An 18,280-nucleotide genomic window follows, 5' to 3' on the forward strand; every position below is an offset into this window, starting at 1 on the left:
ATCACTATAAAAAGTGACCAGTGGGGTGCTGCAGGGTTCTGTCATGTTGTTTAATGGCTTCATAAACAACTTGGATGAAGAAATTGAGGGATGCTCATCCAATTTGCTGATGACACCAAACTGGAAGGGATAGCTAATGCCGCAGAAGACAGAATCAGGAATCAATATGGACCTTAACAGACTGAAGAACTGGGCACAAGCTAACAAAATGAATTTCAATAGGGATAAATGTAAGGTTCTTCTTTGAGGTAGGAAGAAGCAGATGCACGAATATAGGATGGGGGACACCTTGCTTACTAGCAGTACATGTGAAAAGGATCTAGGGACCTTGGTGGACCACAAGCTTAACATGAGTCCACAGTGTGATGCAGCAGCAAAAAAAGCTAATGCTATTCTAGGTTGCATCAACAGAAGTCTAGTGTCCAGATCAAGGGAAGTGATAGTACCTCTCTATTCTGCCTTAGTCAGACCACACTTGGAATACTGTGTCCAATTCTGGGCACCACAATTTAAGATGGATGTTAACAAGCTGCAACATGTGCAGAGAAGGGCAACTAGGGTCTGCAAACCAAGCCTTATGAGGAACAGTTGAAGGAGCTGGATATGTTTAGCTTGGAAAAGAGGAGACTGAGAGGAGATATGATAGCCATCTTCCAATATCTTAAGGGCTGTCACATGAAAGATGGAACAAAGTTGTTTTCTCTTGCTTGAACCAATGGCTTCAAGTTACAAGAAAGGAGATTCCAACTAAACATCAGAAAGAACTTTCTAAAAGTAAGAGCTGTTAGACAGTTCAACGGTCTCCCTCGGGAGGTTGTGGACTGCCCTGCCTTGGAGGTTTTTAAGTAGAGGTTGAATGGCCATCTGTCGTTGATGCTTTAGCTGAGATTCCCGCATTGTAGTGGGTTGGACTAGGTGGCCCTTGGGATCCCTTCCAACTCTACAATTTTATGAAAGTGCTCAAGTTTGGGGCTACTATTGCTACAGTGAGGGGGAAATTCTGGATGAAATCTCTCTCTGCCCCCACCTCCACATACAAACAAACATGCACCAAGTCCCATATAACACTTCTTGTTCCAGGGTGCCTTTAGTCCTGAGCAGGTGTACTGTTCTCTATTAGAAGCTGGAAATAAACTGCAACATTTTATTGCAGGAACACAATTATTGAGTTAGCTATCAGCAGAGCACCAAAGCAGGACCACATGGAGAGAAGAGTCCCTCGAGGGCTTCCTGAGTATGATTCTGTAAACAAACAAATAAGAGCCCAATAAGTACTCAACATGCTCATTGTTCTCCAAGGGGCGGGGCAGTTGGAGGACACACAACGGTCTGCTTGAGCCCCTGGTAACTTGCAATATCCTGGAGGGTTGTGTGGAGTTGTGGCTGGGGAATGTGCAGTGTGAGAAATGGACTTCCCTGCCCTAATTCCCACCAGTCCAAAATGTAATGAACTTTTAAGGGCCTGACCTCTTTGAAGCTGAGCCAAGAGCTGTGCAATATATACATACAGTTAACAGTCAACTCCTGGTGGGGTGATGAATTAGGAGCAGAGGGGAAATGCTCCAAATTCTCTTTTAGCCCCTGGCAATTTTTCTGTTGTCTAGGAGGAAAGATGAAAACAGGGCCAGAGATCCATGTCATGAGACTCTCCCATAAATATAACCTCCTTCACATTGTATCCATTCTAGTTCCAGACCACATAGGCAGCATCCTGCCAGGGGTGGAACGATGTGCCCTGGCGCGGCGAGCATGCGGGGAGTGGGGGTGCGGCAATGTCACCCGCCCTCACGGCTGACACCCAGTGCGCACCGCACCCCCCGCACCCGCCTTCCTCCGCCAGTGCATCTGCTCACATAGCTTCACGACTTGGCACTGGGAGCTCATCCATTTGGGCTATAAAGAGTGATTTCACAGCAGTTCACCCAGAGGCACCACACACACAATTTCTCACAGGCCTCTAACTTGTTCCTTCTAATCTCAGCCTTGGTGGTTTTATGCCTATTGACAAGACAATTGTATCTTCACATCTGGAGAACCCTCTAAGCATGCTGAAAAATAGGGGCTTGTAACTTGGAAAGGAGACAGCCCACCTCAGCCCAGCAAGCTGAAGGAGGAGAAATGGAATGCTGAGGGTGTTAGGTAGAAAAAAGAAAACAGGTTATGGGGAAAACAGCTTGATGAAGTCCCTGATAGAAATAAATTCATTTGGAAATGATTAGGGTTTGAGAGATGCAAATCGAGTTTAGCATCTCCCCTCCTCCTGTGAAACGGAGAGGTGGAGGAAGGTGTCTCCTGGGTGGAATCTATACACATAGAAAAAAACTCGTCTTCTGGTGAGGAGGCATCATGGCAGACGCCACGGCAGTGAGCATCTCCTGAAGCCAGGCAGAACCAAGTGGGCTACCTGGCTGGCTCCCGGACTGCAGGGCCTGCTGCTGCTGCTGCTGCTGCCACAATCGACAAGGAACTGGGGGCGCCCGGTGTGCCAACTGAGGGAGCTGCCAACCCCTCCCCGCAGGCCGAGCCAGGAACGAAAGTGAGGACACCCAGCCACCCAGCCGACAATCTGGCACCAAGAAGATCCCGAAGCCGGCGCAGGGGAGAAGAGGAGAGAAGAGAGAGAAATAGTGGGCAAAGAAAGACACGGAGCCATGACCTTGCTGCTGCTGCTGCTGTCCCCAACGCCGCCACTGAGAAGGGAAAGGAGGAGAGGTAAGAAAGAGCACCGGGAGGGCAAGGGAAGCCGTGAAAAGACACGTGGCTGAGCCCGACCCGAGCCTCCACCCCCCCCACCGCGCGGGGGGGGGGGTGTTTTGAAAAATACGTAGCTCACTGTTGCCACCTAGTGCCACATTTGTATACTACACTTTACAACACATTTAAAACATTTTATTTGCAGCTGTGTAGCTGAGTCCCTGATGGAGCCCTGAGGCCAGGAGCGCTGCTCTTCTAACTTAGCTCCAGCCCTCAACAGGAGCACTTATCTTACACAACACGGGATACACCACGGGAAAGAAGCATTTGAGAAACTCGCCAAATCTTCCAGAGGGAGCAGGGGAGATTAACAGTGGCACAACTGGCACCCTGCACAGACTGATGACACATTATTCCGTTTCCAGAGGAGGAACCATGTTGGTCTGCTGCAGCAACGACAACCATTCTCTTTGTGTCATTATTGAGATCAAATGAGCACTTTCACCACACACTTTTCGGAACTAGCTAAAATAGTCTTGTTTAAGTAAGCATACCCAGACATCGAGAATGTTGAGATAATTTTAATCTGTTTTAATATTTTAGCTTTTGTATGTTTTAAAGGATGGCTCTGAATTTTTCTTGATTTTACTGTTTTGTCTTTGGTAAACTGTTTGAGGTTTTTTATACTCAAGCGGTGAAAAAATAAAATAAAAATCTAAGTCAATGCAGACAGTCATCTCTCTCTTTGGTAGAACATGTTCATGTTTCTGATTACCAGGAGATTATTTGGAGACTGGAATAACCAAACACCTCATAATATATGCTCACCCTCACAACAGCTCTCTGGGACAAAAAGTGTCCCCAAGTGAGAAGCAGATGGGAAGCAGCTCAGAGGAACCAGTGGAACAAACCTCTGAGGAAACGTGGTGAGAACCCTTTAAATTGATGGCATACAAAGAAACACAAATGCGTTCCTATTTGGAGATTCAGTTCTCCCATATGCACTGCCTGGGACGTTCTATGCCTGGCCCAGAGGTGACTCTTGTGTCTTTAGGAGTGAGGAGAAATTTGGCAGGTGCACCTGCCTCATCATTACTGCTCTGAGATGTACTAATTCACTTCTTTACACACAGCCAGTAAAGAGCCACTTAGGAGCTGTCAGTCTTGAACTGAAACAGAAAGGGTCATGACCACTTAACCTTTATTTAAACCAGCACAGAACTGGTATGCGCAATTGGACATTTTTATTTTGCGACAGCTAATCCAAAATTGCTTCCTTGATTAAATTTGCACAGCTAGGGTTGGTAGGATGCACCCCAGAAAACAAGCATTTGTGCTTAAAACAGGAGCTAGAGTTGCCCGGGGGACACCTGCATTGCCTTCACCCAGTCTCCACCCTGAGTTGCGGTGCTGAGCAGGAGTTTGCTACAATTGCCTGACTGAAGGCAGCATGATGGGAAGGACCCGCTGCTTTGTGCTTCCTGCCTTGTAGGCCCACCCCTGTATTTTAGTGGTCTATCGACAAGGTATAGTTGTTTCTTATATGAAACAACGTGAGCTTACATCAACAAAATAAAAGAAAATCGGATAACATGCATAATTTTCATTTGGTAGCTCTCTATAGCAAATATGTCATGGAGTCCACTGTCACCCTGAAGCTAATTTTCTTAGTGCTGTGTTTGTATGAATGTGGAGAACATTAGTACACATGTGCACTGCGTCATGTTCAAAGGTCTCTTATGTCCCTCCTCTTGGAATGTCCGCATTGTGTTTCTTGGCCATGCTAGGGTGTGACAAAGAGGTATTTTATAAGGAATACAGAGTATATTCCATAGCAGAAATGTTTTTACTTCAGACTTAAGGAGGTTGCATTTTAAAAGGGAACTGAGGAAAAACTTCTACAACAGCGCTGTTCTCAGTCAACCTAACATTTCAGTCATTTTTGCTTATAAGCTAAGTAGGTCATGCATTAAAAAAGCAAAAGTATTAAAGGTAAATCTCATTTAGCCAAGTGACCTAGAGCACACTGAAAACACCTAAGGTCTGTATTTTATTTTTATATGCACTGATGGGGAGCTAAGTAAGGTGCACAGAGTTTTGATGAAGAGAAGATACTAGAGCACTGATATGATGTTTCTATATTTATTATTCTTTATTATATTTTTAGTGATTTTTGCAATCAAGGGAAGCAAAAATAAAATGACATAGTCATAAAAATCAGATGCAAACAGCAAAAAAACTAAAATATTCATCTGACAATATGTTTAAAGGGAACAAGTCCTACCCTTGCTTTCAGTGACCCTCCAAATTAAGTTTGGACAAATAAGCTTACCCAGCAATGGTCCCAGATGTGCTTCCTGGAAAAGAGCCTTTTGCAGGTGGGGAGCCACCACTGAAACGTCCCATTCACATGCCGCCATCTTGGACTCTTCCTTCAGAGAGGGCACATGAAGGAGGAGCTCCAATGGCGCCTGCAGTGTCCAGGCTGGTTTATGTGGGCAGAGGCAGCCCTGGAGGCATTGGAGTCCTGAGACTTTATATGTCAAGGCTGTATCATGGGTTGTAGGTCAAACCAGCACTGCAAACTAAGTGATAGCCAGTGCAGTCGAGCCAGGATAGCTGCTAAATGTTCAGACTGTCCTGCCCTGGTCAGCCCTGCTGGCTGCTGAAATCTGCATCAGCTGCAGTTTCCAAACTGTCTCCAAATGCAGTAATCTAACCTAGAGGTGACCAGAGCACAGACAACAGAAGTGGAGCTATCCCTGTCCAAATTGGGGCATAGCTGGGCTGCTGGCCAAAGCTGATGGAAGGCACTCTGCGCCACGGAGGCCACCTGAGCCTCAAGCAACAGCAATGGATCCAGAAGGACCCGCAAGCTACATAGCTGCTCCTCGAGAGGGAATTTCATCCCATCCACAGTAGGGGACGCTCCACCCATCCAGTCTAGGGAGCCACCCACAAACAGTGCCACAGTCTTATCTGGATTAATCTTCAGTTCATTTGTTTGATTTTGTTCTATTTTTGGGGAATATGAGTTTGGCAGGACACCTGGCCTTGTTGTAAGCTATTAAAGGTCATTTTAGAAGCACCTGATGAAGTGTATATACATGGTTGGCTAATGGCACTCAGTAAATGCTGGAATGTGCATCGACTCCCATGAGATTCACTCCATAATGTCACAGCAGCCCCGATTTTACAAGCTGCCAAAGTCAGGCAATATGTTTTGCAGTAACCTGACTTTTAATTTCTCTTCCTTCTGTGGGGGGTAATTCCCTCTTCCCATAAATATGTAAGCTAGATTTCATAGAGTGGTCCCAGGGCAGCTGCGGAAGAAATCATCTAGCATAAATTCATGCTGAGGTATTCCTGTCACTGCAATGGTGAAGCGAGTTCAGAGCTGGAGTGTGGTGGGCCCACGATGAAGGACATTTGAATGGCGCTTGGAACAACATGTGAGAGTTCGATATAGAATAAGTGTATGTGGCAGCTTCGTCACAAAGAAAACGCCTCAGAGCGATGGCATCTCCTGTCTTTTTCACCTTTGTACATGTTAAAGTTCTCAATAACCACAGAATGTCAAAAATATTGTTTTTCGATGGTAAAGTCAACTGCACTAAACACTAAGAGCATCTTAGGGCATTAACAGCCAGAACATTAGCCTAACCCTAAAACAAGGGAGCATTCACAACATTTCCCCATAGTTTATAATCCATAAAGCATGTTGACCACAGTCATGGACAGCTGAGGAGTCAGGGATTAAATAGTGCACAAATGTGTAAATTTGTGTAAAATGTGCACAAGCGTGTGAATGTGTTATTTTGTTCTACCCCTGCCCCAGTGTCCCATAGAATAGAATCATAGGACTGGAATGGACCTTGGATGTCACCTAGTCCAAACCTTGGCTCTGTGCAGGATGCAACAATAGCATTTCTGCCTGATGGCGATCCAGCCTTGAGTTTCATACCTTGCTTCCTGACTGGGCAACATGTTGCAATCAAGTCTGACTCTTGTTTCTGCCCTACCTAACATTTTGAAGTTCAGTTTGCCAATGTGTTGGTTTCTATAATAGAGAACCAAGGATTTCTGCAAGTCAGTTTCCAGACTACAGTTGTAACTTGACAGCTATGCTCCTTAAAAGTCTATGCCATTCCTCTACCAGAAAAGAAAGAAACATTTTGATCTAATTCAACTGCTCTTATGACAAATTTTCTGAAGTATGTAGGAAAGAAACAGACTTAGACCCAATAGGAAGTTTTTTAGAATCTAACTGGTATGTGGGAGTGGAGATTTTGGCAACAGCTGCAGCAGACGCCCCCTCCCAAATTAAAAATCAGGTGGCATCTATCCAAAAGTTCTTAAAGAACTCAAATGTGAAATTTCTGGTCCTCTAAGAAATTAGCAGCAGCAGCAGCAACAGTAGTATATTGTCCTTCATCTATAGATCACAGTTCACATCCATAGATCTCAGTTCACCCATAGTTCACATCATAATAATATACATATGTAGCTTGTTTTTCAAAAGGGTCCAAGAAATTATACGTTAGTTGGCTTTGTATCTGTTCTGGGAAAAGTGATGGAAAGCATGACTAAAGACAAAATTACCAAGCACAGAGAAAAGTCAGCATGGCTTCTGAAAAGGTAAGACCTGTCCAAATAATTTTTTAAGAGTTATTTTAGTGTGTCATTAAGCACACGGTGATGCAAAACGTTGGATCAGCTGGAACTAATGCTTTTTAATTTGTTCATGAATGAATGACCTGGAGTTAGTATTGAGCAGATGACACCAAATTATTCAGGTTGGTAAAAGACAAAAGGGGTTGCAACAAGTTGTGGTTCAATGTAAACAAGAGTAAAGTGTTACACATTGGGGCAAATATCCTAAGTTTCTGGTGGTTACTGACCAAGAAAGAGATATTGGGGTCACAGTTTGATGAAAATGTTGCATTGGTGTGTAACTGTTATGAAAAGGGTGAATTTAATGGTAGGGATAGAAAATGAAACTGTCTGTATCACAATGCCTTCATAGCATAAATCAAAATGCTTATAAATGTGGCTATGTGTAGAATATTGTGTACATTTCTGGTAACCACAACTCAAAAAGGGCATTGTTGGCATCTGTCTTTCTTTTTTTGGTGGCTCTTAAAAGAGTCTTTGGGGTCACGTGCCGAGGGCAAGTGGTGGGTCCAGGGAGCCTCTTCTTCTTGGGCTTGGCCACTTTGGCCTTGGGGGTCTTGGGCTTGGTTTGGCCTTGACTGCCTTGGCCTTGGCCACCGTCTGTCTTGAGAGACAATGGAGTGCATCTCCAGTGGTGAAGCAAAACCGCTGCATTAGCAGCACCAAAGTGACCTGGGCAGTGTGTCTGGAGGTGCTGGGCTGCCCAGACAACAAGACCCCCTTCTCAGCCTCACTGATGGGGTCCACAGGAAAGCAGAGCAAGGTGTTTGGCACCAGATCGTCTGCAGGAGTTGCTGGAAGGAGGCGCACCAGGTGCCATCCAACCACCTTAGGGACTCCACTGGATTTGTGAAGGCTTTACTCCTGAGCCTTTTCTTCTTCTGAAGATATCCCACAAGGCAGCAGAGGTATAGGATCAGAGATTTCATTCTCCTAGATGGGCCAGATGGGCTACCTTCCTAGACTGACAACCCCCATCTCACTTCCCTCTATGGCATGTGCAGAAACCGCCTTGACTGTTGGACCCACTCTTGGTCTCATCTGCTCAATCCACCAGAGCCTGTCTTTGAATGCAGAGAGATTGAGACCCATCAGCTCCGCTCACTGGCCAGTCAAAGCTGTTCTCAGGGCATGCTGACAGCTTCTTGGAGCCCTTCCCCAAACACCCCATGCGCCCCCCCCCCAAGGATATTATAGAGCTGGAAAGGGGGCAGAAAGGGGTGACCAACATGTTTAAGGGGCTGGAGCAACTCCTCTGTGGGCTACAGTTACCACATTTGGGGCTCTTTAGTTTAGGGGGGGGAGACAAGTAAGGAGGGAGGCTGGGATAGTGCTGTAGAAAACTATGTGTGGTGTAGGAAAAGTAACACCAGAACCCAGGGCCTTCCGGGGAAGCTGAATGTTGGAAGAGGCACAGACAAAGCAAAGCGTTTCTTTACACTGCACAAAGTTAAACGATGTAATTTGTTACCACAAGATGTAGCGATGGCCATCAACTTGGAAAGTGTTAAAAGGGAATGACAACCATGTCTATTAGCATATTTGTGTGTGTCTATACTGTATATGAAATTTCTGTCTCATTTTTCTTTTTTCATGGAACCCAGATTGGAATATATGTGGTATCCAGGTACTGACCAGACACAGGAGTTTCAGCAAGGTCACAGTGGCCTCTTGTGCCTTAAGCTAAGCGCTGCCGGATCACACCAAAGGCCTTGCCCAGTCTGCTCTTTGGGCACTTAGAAGGTATTCATAGAAAACAAAGAACTACATGTAGCAGGCTGGTGTGAGAAGGACCAAAGTGTTCTGCTCCTCTTCTGGGACCATCTCCCCCACAAATGGGTTACCAAATGAAGGAGAGGCCCTTCTCCACAGTCCAAAACAGCTCTTGTTTTGTATTTGTTTTGTTCTTTTCAGGTTAGCAACTTTTTTGGATTTTCTTACCATTTCCTTATGTATTTACAATTAGTGGTATGAGGGGAATTTTAAAATATGCAGGAGCAATCAAAATTAGAAACATTATATGCTTTTTTTACACACATTTCTATGGTAAAAGTATCTGTATATCATGCACAGACGTTATGTGTGGCAGTCTTGCTACATGGACAGACAGAAAAACTAACATACATGTCATTGTTACAAAGTTATAACATTCCTTTTTAAACACAAGATTTTTTTAATCCATCAAATCTTCAATGGTGGTAATAAATCTTGCAACTGGTGTTGAACCTTGATTGAAGTCGTTTTTTTGCACTTGGATGTTTTCTGTTTGGCCTGTTTGGCTTGTGGGTGTCATATATGTGGTAGAATTGGCCTCTTTCCCGGGTGGTTGGTCAAAGTGAACTCAACCAAGGAAGGTGCTACCTTCATCACCAAAACACGGACTCTGCTCTGTTTGGTTGGCTGGCCTGCCCAAGGGACACAAGGGCAGAGAGCTGGCAAGGTTTCATAGGGGAGGAATACAGGGCCAGCCTTGGGTCAACTCACTCTCCCTGAAAGAAGCTGCGGTCCAAAGTGCAACCAAGGACAGGGTAGCAGGAGCTGCATCTCTTGAGTCTCAAGGTTCTTTACAACTAGAAGGAGCAAGTGAAAAGAACAGCTAACCAATATTTGGCCACGTTAACTGATCTTGGGCCTATGGAAGAGAACCTTTAAACCTAAAGATTTCATTCCCTAATAGCTGTGCACAGAGACATGGAAATAAATTATGGTGTTAATGCACAGTTTCATATTCCACAGAGCAACATGGACTTCCACAGGAGCACCAACCATGCCAGCCAGAAATTCCCTGAGAGCCCAAAGGAACACATTAGATCCCATCAACCTTTAGGGTGGGACCTAATCAACCTCTTCTTCCTACGGTGGACAGCAGCAGCTGGAGGCCCAAACCACCCCAGGATGTGGTGCAATGGCAATGGCAAACTCCCGCAGTTCCAGCTGACCCCGTCTCCACCAAGTCAAGAACATCCAGGACGACCTGCCACATAATGGGGCAGACTCACAGTTCTAGACTCAGGGGCTTCTCGGAATGCAAAAAGTTACAGCACGTCTATTAGGTGTTTCTGAGCATGGAGAAAGATTCACTAACGGCATGGAACAAAGTTTAATTCCCTGACTGTTAGTTTTCAAAGCCGTTTTCCTGCCCAACAAAGACAAGTCATGTATATGAATCAGAAATAAACATAAAATGCCCCTCAGTTATAGAAATCAGAAAAAATCCCAGTCAGATGGGTGGTATATAAATAATAAATTATGGCATATGAATATGTTGTTGTTGCTGCTGCTGCTGCTGTTATTATTATGTACTCCATCTGTCATATCTTTCCTACACAAAATAAATAATTTCAGTGAAAGAAAATGAACTACTACAGTGTGTTTTTCTTACTTCACTTAGGGCTTATGGTAGACTTTATGCACATTTTCAAGTATGGATATTTTCCCATGTAGGACATTATCATTCACACACACACACAAATAGCTGAAAGAAACATGTAAGGTATAATTCAGCAAAAGTTAATGCTGGCAAAGTTCTTCTGGCAACATGGGATGGGATGGAATGGGACATGCAACACAGCACTGCGCATGGTTACTTGGAAGTAAGTCCCTCTGCTTTCAATAGGACTTAACTACTAGGAAAGTGTGCCAAGTATTGCAGCCTTAAACAAGCCCTCTTAATCTCAGTAGGGCTTAGATGTGACCAGGTTTTGCTGCATTGTGCTCATATTTATAACTTCCAGGTAGATCAGGAGAACCCACTATTAGGGCTGCAGCCTGAGCTAATGTAGGTCACAACCATAAAAATGAATGGTCTTTTTTTCCTGAAGAAAAATAAGAAGTTTTTGTGGGTTTCCAAATGCATGTTTGGGCTAAAGGTGGGTGTCAGGGATAACAATAAGATATGGTTTCTGAACTACGTGGCTAAGGCTTAAATTGCACATCCAGTGATGTCAGTGATAACAAAAGGTTGCAGGTTATACCTGAAATTCTGTCTGCCATGCAACACAGCAGTCTCAAGAAGAATCCTAGAATAAAATTTCTACCAGTGGAGAAATTGTTGAGCCAAGCATTCATATCCACGGTTGCATTTTTTAGATTCAGGTAGGGAACCTTTGTTTGCCTTGGGATATGAAATATTAGGGTTAGCTGGGCAGAAACTTTCCATATCCCACCATTTTGCCTTTACTTGAGCATTGCATTGATGGTGCAATCCTATATGCCAGATCATAGCCAGTGGCAAGGCGGGCCACCCTAGGCATGCAGCTAACGGACACAATTCCTAGAATCACTACTGCAATACTTCTGCCATCAGCACACTACAGGACAGGTTTCCTAAAATACACCCGAGGGAAGCCTTTTCTGGACCATATCAAAGGTCTGTTCCCGTACCAAGCGGAGTTCATGACAAGTGCAAAAAATGTGACATTTCCCATATACATTCCTGTGATGGATTAACCTCTGCCTGAAAAGCGTTGCAGAGCTTTACCCCATGCTGTTTATTTGCAGACGGGACAATTTCCCACTCCACACCATTCCCACCCACCCCCAAATCTACCCGACCCTGCCCCCCCCCCCGCCGGATTCCCCACAGAAGTATGTCATTGGGTGCCGTCTTTGGAAAACTACCCCAGAAATGACCACGGCGCTTCTCTTTGCTGTTGAGGACAAGGAAGGAAGTGCTGCCTCTTTAACGGGCAAAAGCATGCAGTTGAGAGCATACCTTCAATTTAGTGTTGGGATAGCTCACTTGCACCCTGGCTGTTGTCTTATTGGAGAGGGCAGCCTGCCTCAGATCCTCTAGCACTGAAATTATATCATCCAGCACGCATTTCTTATCCTGATTTCTCAACACACACAGATGGGAAAAAGTATAATTATAGCCTTTGTGGTTCACCTTCATTTCCAGCACGGCTCGGTGGATGCGCAGCAGTCCTTCTGCCTGATGCAGAATATTGCCTCCGGGCTTGGAGAGGGCGATCAGGCGGCCATACCGCCCCGGGGTGTGCAAGTCCGAGTAGAGGCGGCTTTTGGAGCGGTCCAGCGGGAAGAGGCTGTTGGCCAGGCTGCGCTCGATCTTGGCCAGGCTGTGGCTGGGCGCCACCAGGCGCTCCAGGTCGGTCTCGGGCTGGAAGCGGTGCAGGGCGCTGAAGCCGAAGATGAGCGTCAGCACTGCGGGCACCGTCAGGAAGAAGACCGGGTGGCGGCTGACGAACAAGCCCAGCTGGTGGCACGACGAGCGGAGCCCTCTGTGGATCGCCTGCCGCAGCATCCTCCTCCGCCCCAGCCGGCGCCAGGCTGCCGGCGCCGAGCGGGCAAGCGCACCTTCCGCGCCGGGGCTCCGCGCCGGATCCGCCTGCCGCCTGCACGCCCGGCGCGCGCGCCCGCTCCGCCGCCCCCGCCCCCCGCCCGCCCGCGCGCCCGCGCCGTTCAAACACTGCAGCAAGTTGCAGCAGCGCGAGGAGAAGCGCCGTCCGGGGGGGGGGAGCGAGGGAGGGGGGAGAGGGGAGAGGGCAGGGCTTCCCCGGCTGGCTGCCTCTCCCCCGCCAGCATCCTCGCCGGCGGGACTGCAGCAGCCCCCCCCCCCGCCCCTCCCGAGGCGATCCTGCCGAGCCATCGCGAGGGACTCGGCCGGGCGCCGCTCCGGACTTCGGGGGGGGGGGCCGGGGCCTTCCTGCTGCGCCCCATCCCGGGCGGCCGGGGCGGCTTGGCTCCGGCCGGGCTGCTGCCCCGGAGCGCCGCCTGCCTGCGGGCTGGATCCCCGCTGCTCGCCGCCCAAGCCTCCCCCGCACCAGGATCCGCCGGGCTCGGAGGCCCTTCCGCCCCTTCCCCTGCGGCTTCGCTTTTTCCTCGCTGTTGGGGACTGTTCAGTGTTTCCGCTTTCCCCAGCCCAATTTCAGCCCAAATAAATGTGTTTCAGTAAAATGAATGAACAATGTGGTATGTTTGCAGAAGCACACGACGCATGCAGTATTCACAAATCGGTACTCACACACGTGTACTCAGTATAGATGGCAAAGGCCAAAAATTTGGAGTACTGACTTCTCCCAGTTACTCTTCGCAAGCTCTGCAAAAAGTGCCAGAAATCTGTGCCCTTATAACCCCCTCTATGTCTGCTGACACCACTCTTCCTTGTGGCGATGAATTCTATAAATCAGTTATGCTGTGTGTCAAGAAGTACTTCATCTTGCCTTTACTGAATCCACGGCTAGTCAATTTCACTGGATGACCCTGGAGCCAATGTGCCCAATGTTTCCTCATGGTGAGCTTATATGAAGATGTGACGGTTGCCCCCACCCTTTCCTGGCTGACTGTGGTGTCCTGGGGTGGCCAACTGAGGTGGGGGCCTGCTGGATCTGGCCTCCTGGTCTCCTCCAGATGCTCCTTATGGGAAGCCCTCCAGACCTGAGCGCAGGGCCCTCCTGAGTTCCCCACCAAGGGGCCTTCAGAATCCTGCTGCTTCTGACCCTGGAGCCAGAGCGTGGTCCTCGGGGCCAGGACCCATTCCATAGCAGGAAGCAAAGAGCGTGAAGAAATGGACAGGTCTCCAGACAGACAGAGCCACAGAAAGTGGAGTTTTCCAAGGATCAGTACTGGGACCTTGTCACCCCCCCCCCAAAGAACATGAGCGCCTGCCCGTGGGAGGGAAGGTGGTGGCTGAAGAGGGAGAAGCAGTTTTGCTCTGTTGTCTGGGACCACCCTCACACCCGCCTTCTCCCACGTTAAGAGGCGGGCACAGCTCTGAGCTGGCATTCTGCTCGGGGCTTTAAACCCTCTTTGCTTTCACTGCCACCAGAGATGCCAAGAGGCAAGTGTGCCCAATACAACCATTTGACTGAGAACAGAAGTAATAAAACATGGTTAAATCATAAAGGATACATTGGGCAATGGATATATGTCATAATATTGGCATGACAGCGTGAGAAAGACTCTGGAATGGAGATTTAAAATTCACAGCTTGCTATGCATTAAAAGAAAATTATATAAAGATGATGTACAGAGGGTACTTGACGCCTAGTAAGCTAGCTAAAATGTAGAAGTCTGAATCCAATATTTGTTGGAAATGTAAAGAGAAAGAAGGTAACTTTTTCATATGTGGTGCTCGTGTGAGATTGCAAAAACTTTCTCAGAAATGATTCATAATGAATTGAAAAAAGTGTTGAAAATAACTTTTGTTTAAAAATCAAAAGCTTTTCTTTTAGGTATACTCAGAGAAGAGATGCCGAAAGACCAGAAAATACTATTTATGAATTGATAACTTGGGACAAAAAGTGACTAACTTGGGACAAAAAGTGACTATCAATACAGAAATTATTCAGGATCTGATACAGGAATCTACTTTGACAGGGCAAATTGTCGAGAAGGCGAAGGAGAAAGTTGCTGTTGTTGAACCTAAAGTAATACAAGTGGGAGCCCCAGCCTTACAGAGGCAAATTGAGGACTATAAGTTGAGGCCTTTTATGATTGATTTTAGAAAAAGTCAGATTTTGAGGATCGGAGCCCTGCCTGGACTGGAGAAGGAAAGTTGGACAGATCCCTTCATGCAGGGATTTACTGACTTTTGGGATTTGGACTTGGGTCATGAGGAGATTAGAGCTGTGGGGGCCTTTGGATTTGGAGGAATTTTGAAACATGTCCTGAAATACCTTATGGATTTTAGATTTAACCATGGAGATTTGGTTGACCTGTCGAGAAGGAATAAAAGCATTGCTAGGTTGGAGCTTCCCCGAGATCTGCTCTTCAGTATCAAAGGAAGGAAAATAAGAACAAGATCAGTAGAAGACAAAGTAAAGTGCATGTATAAATATGGAAAAGAGTTAAGAGCCTCGGACAGAAGATCACCAGGTTGATGGACTATTTGGAATTGACGAATGACTGGCAGTATCTGAGACCAGGGAGAAGAGATGGTGGAAGAAGATTGGAAAAAGTTTTAAAGTTTATTTTCAGAAATAGAAATATTGTAAAATTACTGAGTGTTAGAAAAATGTTGGAATGAAATCTTATGGCTTTAGTTGAAATGTTATAAGGAGTTAAGCATAAATAAGCATAACTAAGAGCTGTTTGACAGTGGAATTTGCTGCCAAGGAGTGTGGTGGAGTCTCCTTCTTTGGAGGTCTTTAAGCAGAGGCTTGACAACCATATGTCAGGAGTGCTCTGATGGTGTTTCCTGCTTGGCAGGGGGTTGGACTCGATGGCCCTTGTGGTCTCTTCCAACTCTATGATTCTATGATTCTATGATTCTAAGCATTATAGTATCAATGGAAAATAAGGGTAAAAATAAGTTAAGATATTTATATGACAGAAAATAGAGAAAGATGGAAAGGAATTGCTGAAACAATTAATAGAAGTGGAAAACAAAAAGGGAGGTGAGAGGAGGTCGATGAAACAAGGGTATGAAAGATAGACTACTGAAATGGTACAATGTATGGTTTTAAATTGTTTTTGTTTTGTTTTGTTTAGGTTAATGTTGTGTTTTGTATTGTTTATATATTGTATTGTATTGTTTTTTCCTTTGCTTGTTGTTGTTTTTTCTTGTTTTTTTTCTTCTCTTTCCTTTTTGTAAGTTTTAAAAGTAATAAATATTATTTTTTTTAACAAAAGAAAATTCTATTTATGTATGCAACCACAGCTGCCTGAATGATATATGTCCAAAACTGGAAAGAGGAACTGGCTCCAAAAAGAGGCAACTGGCAGTTAAAACTGATGGAATACGCAAAGATGGCAAAACTTACCAAAAGAATAAGAGATCAAGAGGACAGACTTTTGTGACAGAATGGGGAAAATTTATCGAACATATGAAAACAAATTGTAAATAGTTAACAGGACTGATATAAACATGAGCAGTAAAATTTTAAAAAGAATTATAAAGGATAAATTTGTAAAAAGGATAAATTTGGATATGCAGTAAGAAAATAATGGAAAAATAAGAAACCGTAGAAGAGGAGGGAGGGAAGTTGCAGAAAATATTATTTGATTTGTGTAGATTTATATTCAATTTTGAATGTTGTAAAATGGAAAATAAAATTATTATTTTTTAAATCAAGACTCAAGGTAACATATTTCCAGCTGAACTCAAGAGGACTAAAGAATATTTTACCTTGGCTGGGTTATGCCTAGACTTTGTCAGTAATTAAAACTTTGCCATGGCTGTGTTGTTATTAGAGAGTTCTAAGCCCCTTGGAAACTCTTTTATGGATAAATTGGAAACAATTTATGAATACAGAAAAGTCTATCTGACTCTGAAAAGATAGGATCTTCAGTGTCATGTATTCTCATGCTTTGAATATCGCTAAACCTTAGATTGACAGGAACTGGGAGTGAATGACAGGAGGTGAATGGATTACTCCATTATTGTCAGTAAGCTCTTTCTTGGACACTTGGAGAAGATGGAGAAACGTAAGCAGGTGACAGAACCATTCTGCCTCTCCTTTGCCTCTGTCTTCTACCACAAGGGAAACTGCTTGTCCTAGCAGAAAACAGATCGAATGGTTAAGATTGTGTAACACACTAGACCTTTCAAACAAGTTTCTCCATTCAAAGAATTTTGAGCACTGCCCATGCAGTGTGTATGCCTACAAGATCAATGGCTAACGGAAGGAATTACAGCCCAAGAAAGATATCCGTACACAAATGCCTAGCTAGGCCACATAAATTCAAGTCTTGTAGGTCAGATGTGTTGCATTCCACAATATTAAAAGAATTTGCAGGTGTCATCTCAGAGCCCCTGTCAATAACTCTTGAGAATTCTTTTTTTAATAAATAATTTTTATTTGATTTTACATGTATTTCTATACATGTAACAATATTATTATATTATAATTATAATTATAATTATAACAATACAAAATACATATCCATATTTAGAGATTTCTCTGAATCTCTGGACTTCCCACCTTCCCCTCCGTGGGTCCCATTGTCAACCTTTTCAACTGCATCTCATTCAGTAATCCCTATTTTATATCTCTGGAGCCAAGTGACGCTTCACAGGTAAGATTCACCTTCCATTGTGTGGGCAGGGTGGTCCCTACCCTTACCTGGCCAATCCCCTGGCAATGCCTCCCCAGGCGGCATTGGGTGATTGGCTGAGGTAGGCGGAGACCTCCAGGTATACAGCCTGGGGAGGGTGAAGCCAGCCCGTACCACTGGGAGCCTTGCTGGGATCCAGGGGGCTGTGCGTGACCACACAAAAGGCGCCCCCCATTTGATGTGGGGAGCCGTCATTCTTTCCATCTCTGGGCTAGTAACATCCATGCGGCTGTCGTCGCATACATAAAAAGTCTTTCCTGCTCCTTTGGGATCTGGTACCTACAATTCCTAATAAAAAAGCTTTCTTTTTTTTAAAGAAATGTTATTTTAAACATTTTTTTCCAATTCATTATATATCATTTCCCAGAATGCTTTTATTACCTTGCACATCCACCACATATGGTAAAAGGTGCCTTCTTTTTCCTTACATTTCCAGCAGTTATTTGTAATTGTCTTATACATTTTTTCTAACTTACTAGGGGTCAAATTCCACCAGTACATAATTTTCATGTAATTTTCTTTCAGTGTACAACATGCCGAGAATTTCATAACCTTTTCCAATCTGAAAATTGGATATTATGCACCAAATCTCTTGCCCAGTGTATCATTATAGATTTAACCTGTTCATCCTTTGCATGCCATTCCAAAAGCAATCTGTACGTTTTTGACAGTAATTTTATATTATTTTCTAACAAGTCCTTTTCAAATCTTGAGGTATCATAACTGAAAGCTTTCTTTTTATCTATCTTAAAAATATTGTTTAGTTGGTGAAACTGTAACCAATCAACAGTACTCAACAGTAACCATTTTCTGTAACTATCCAATCACTGAACGTCACTTTCAATCCCTTATTTGCATATATGGACCTGAGTAAAAACTATCTACAGTATCCCCC

At 44.9% G+C, this 18,280-nt stretch overlaps 1 protein-coding gene and 2 long non-coding RNA genes across 3 annotated transcripts in view; 1 reads left to right on the plus strand and 2 right to left on the minus strand.

The window, feature by feature from the left end:
• Nucleotides 1-12,658, minus strand: part of PTCHD4 (patched domain containing 4) — a 41,159-nt gene extending 28,501 nt beyond the window's left edge. The window contains exon 1 of the mRNA XM_079971448.1: nucleotides 12,083-12,658. Within this exon, the coding sequence (XP_079827574.1) occupies nucleotides 12,083-12,631 (549 nt within the window). The 5' untranslated portion in view covers nucleotides 12,632-12,658. The remainder of the gene's footprint in view (nucleotides 1-12,082) is intronic.
• The window catches only part of LOC307212813, a 107,461-nt gene that overhangs the window by 82,502 nt on the left and 6,679 nt on the right, over nucleotides 1-18,280 (minus strand). The gene's annotated exons all lie outside the window — the stretch shown is intronic.
• The window catches only part of LOC307212670, a 153,695-nt gene that overhangs the window by 82,114 nt on the left and 53,301 nt on the right, over nucleotides 1-18,280 (plus strand). The gene's annotated exons all lie outside the window — the stretch shown is intronic.

This window comes from Podarcis cretensis, assembly GCF_951804945.1.
Source record: "Podarcis cretensis genome assembly, chromosome: 3".
Taxonomy (NCBI): Eukaryota; Metazoa; Chordata; class Lepidosauria; order Squamata; family Lacertidae; genus Podarcis; species Podarcis cretensis.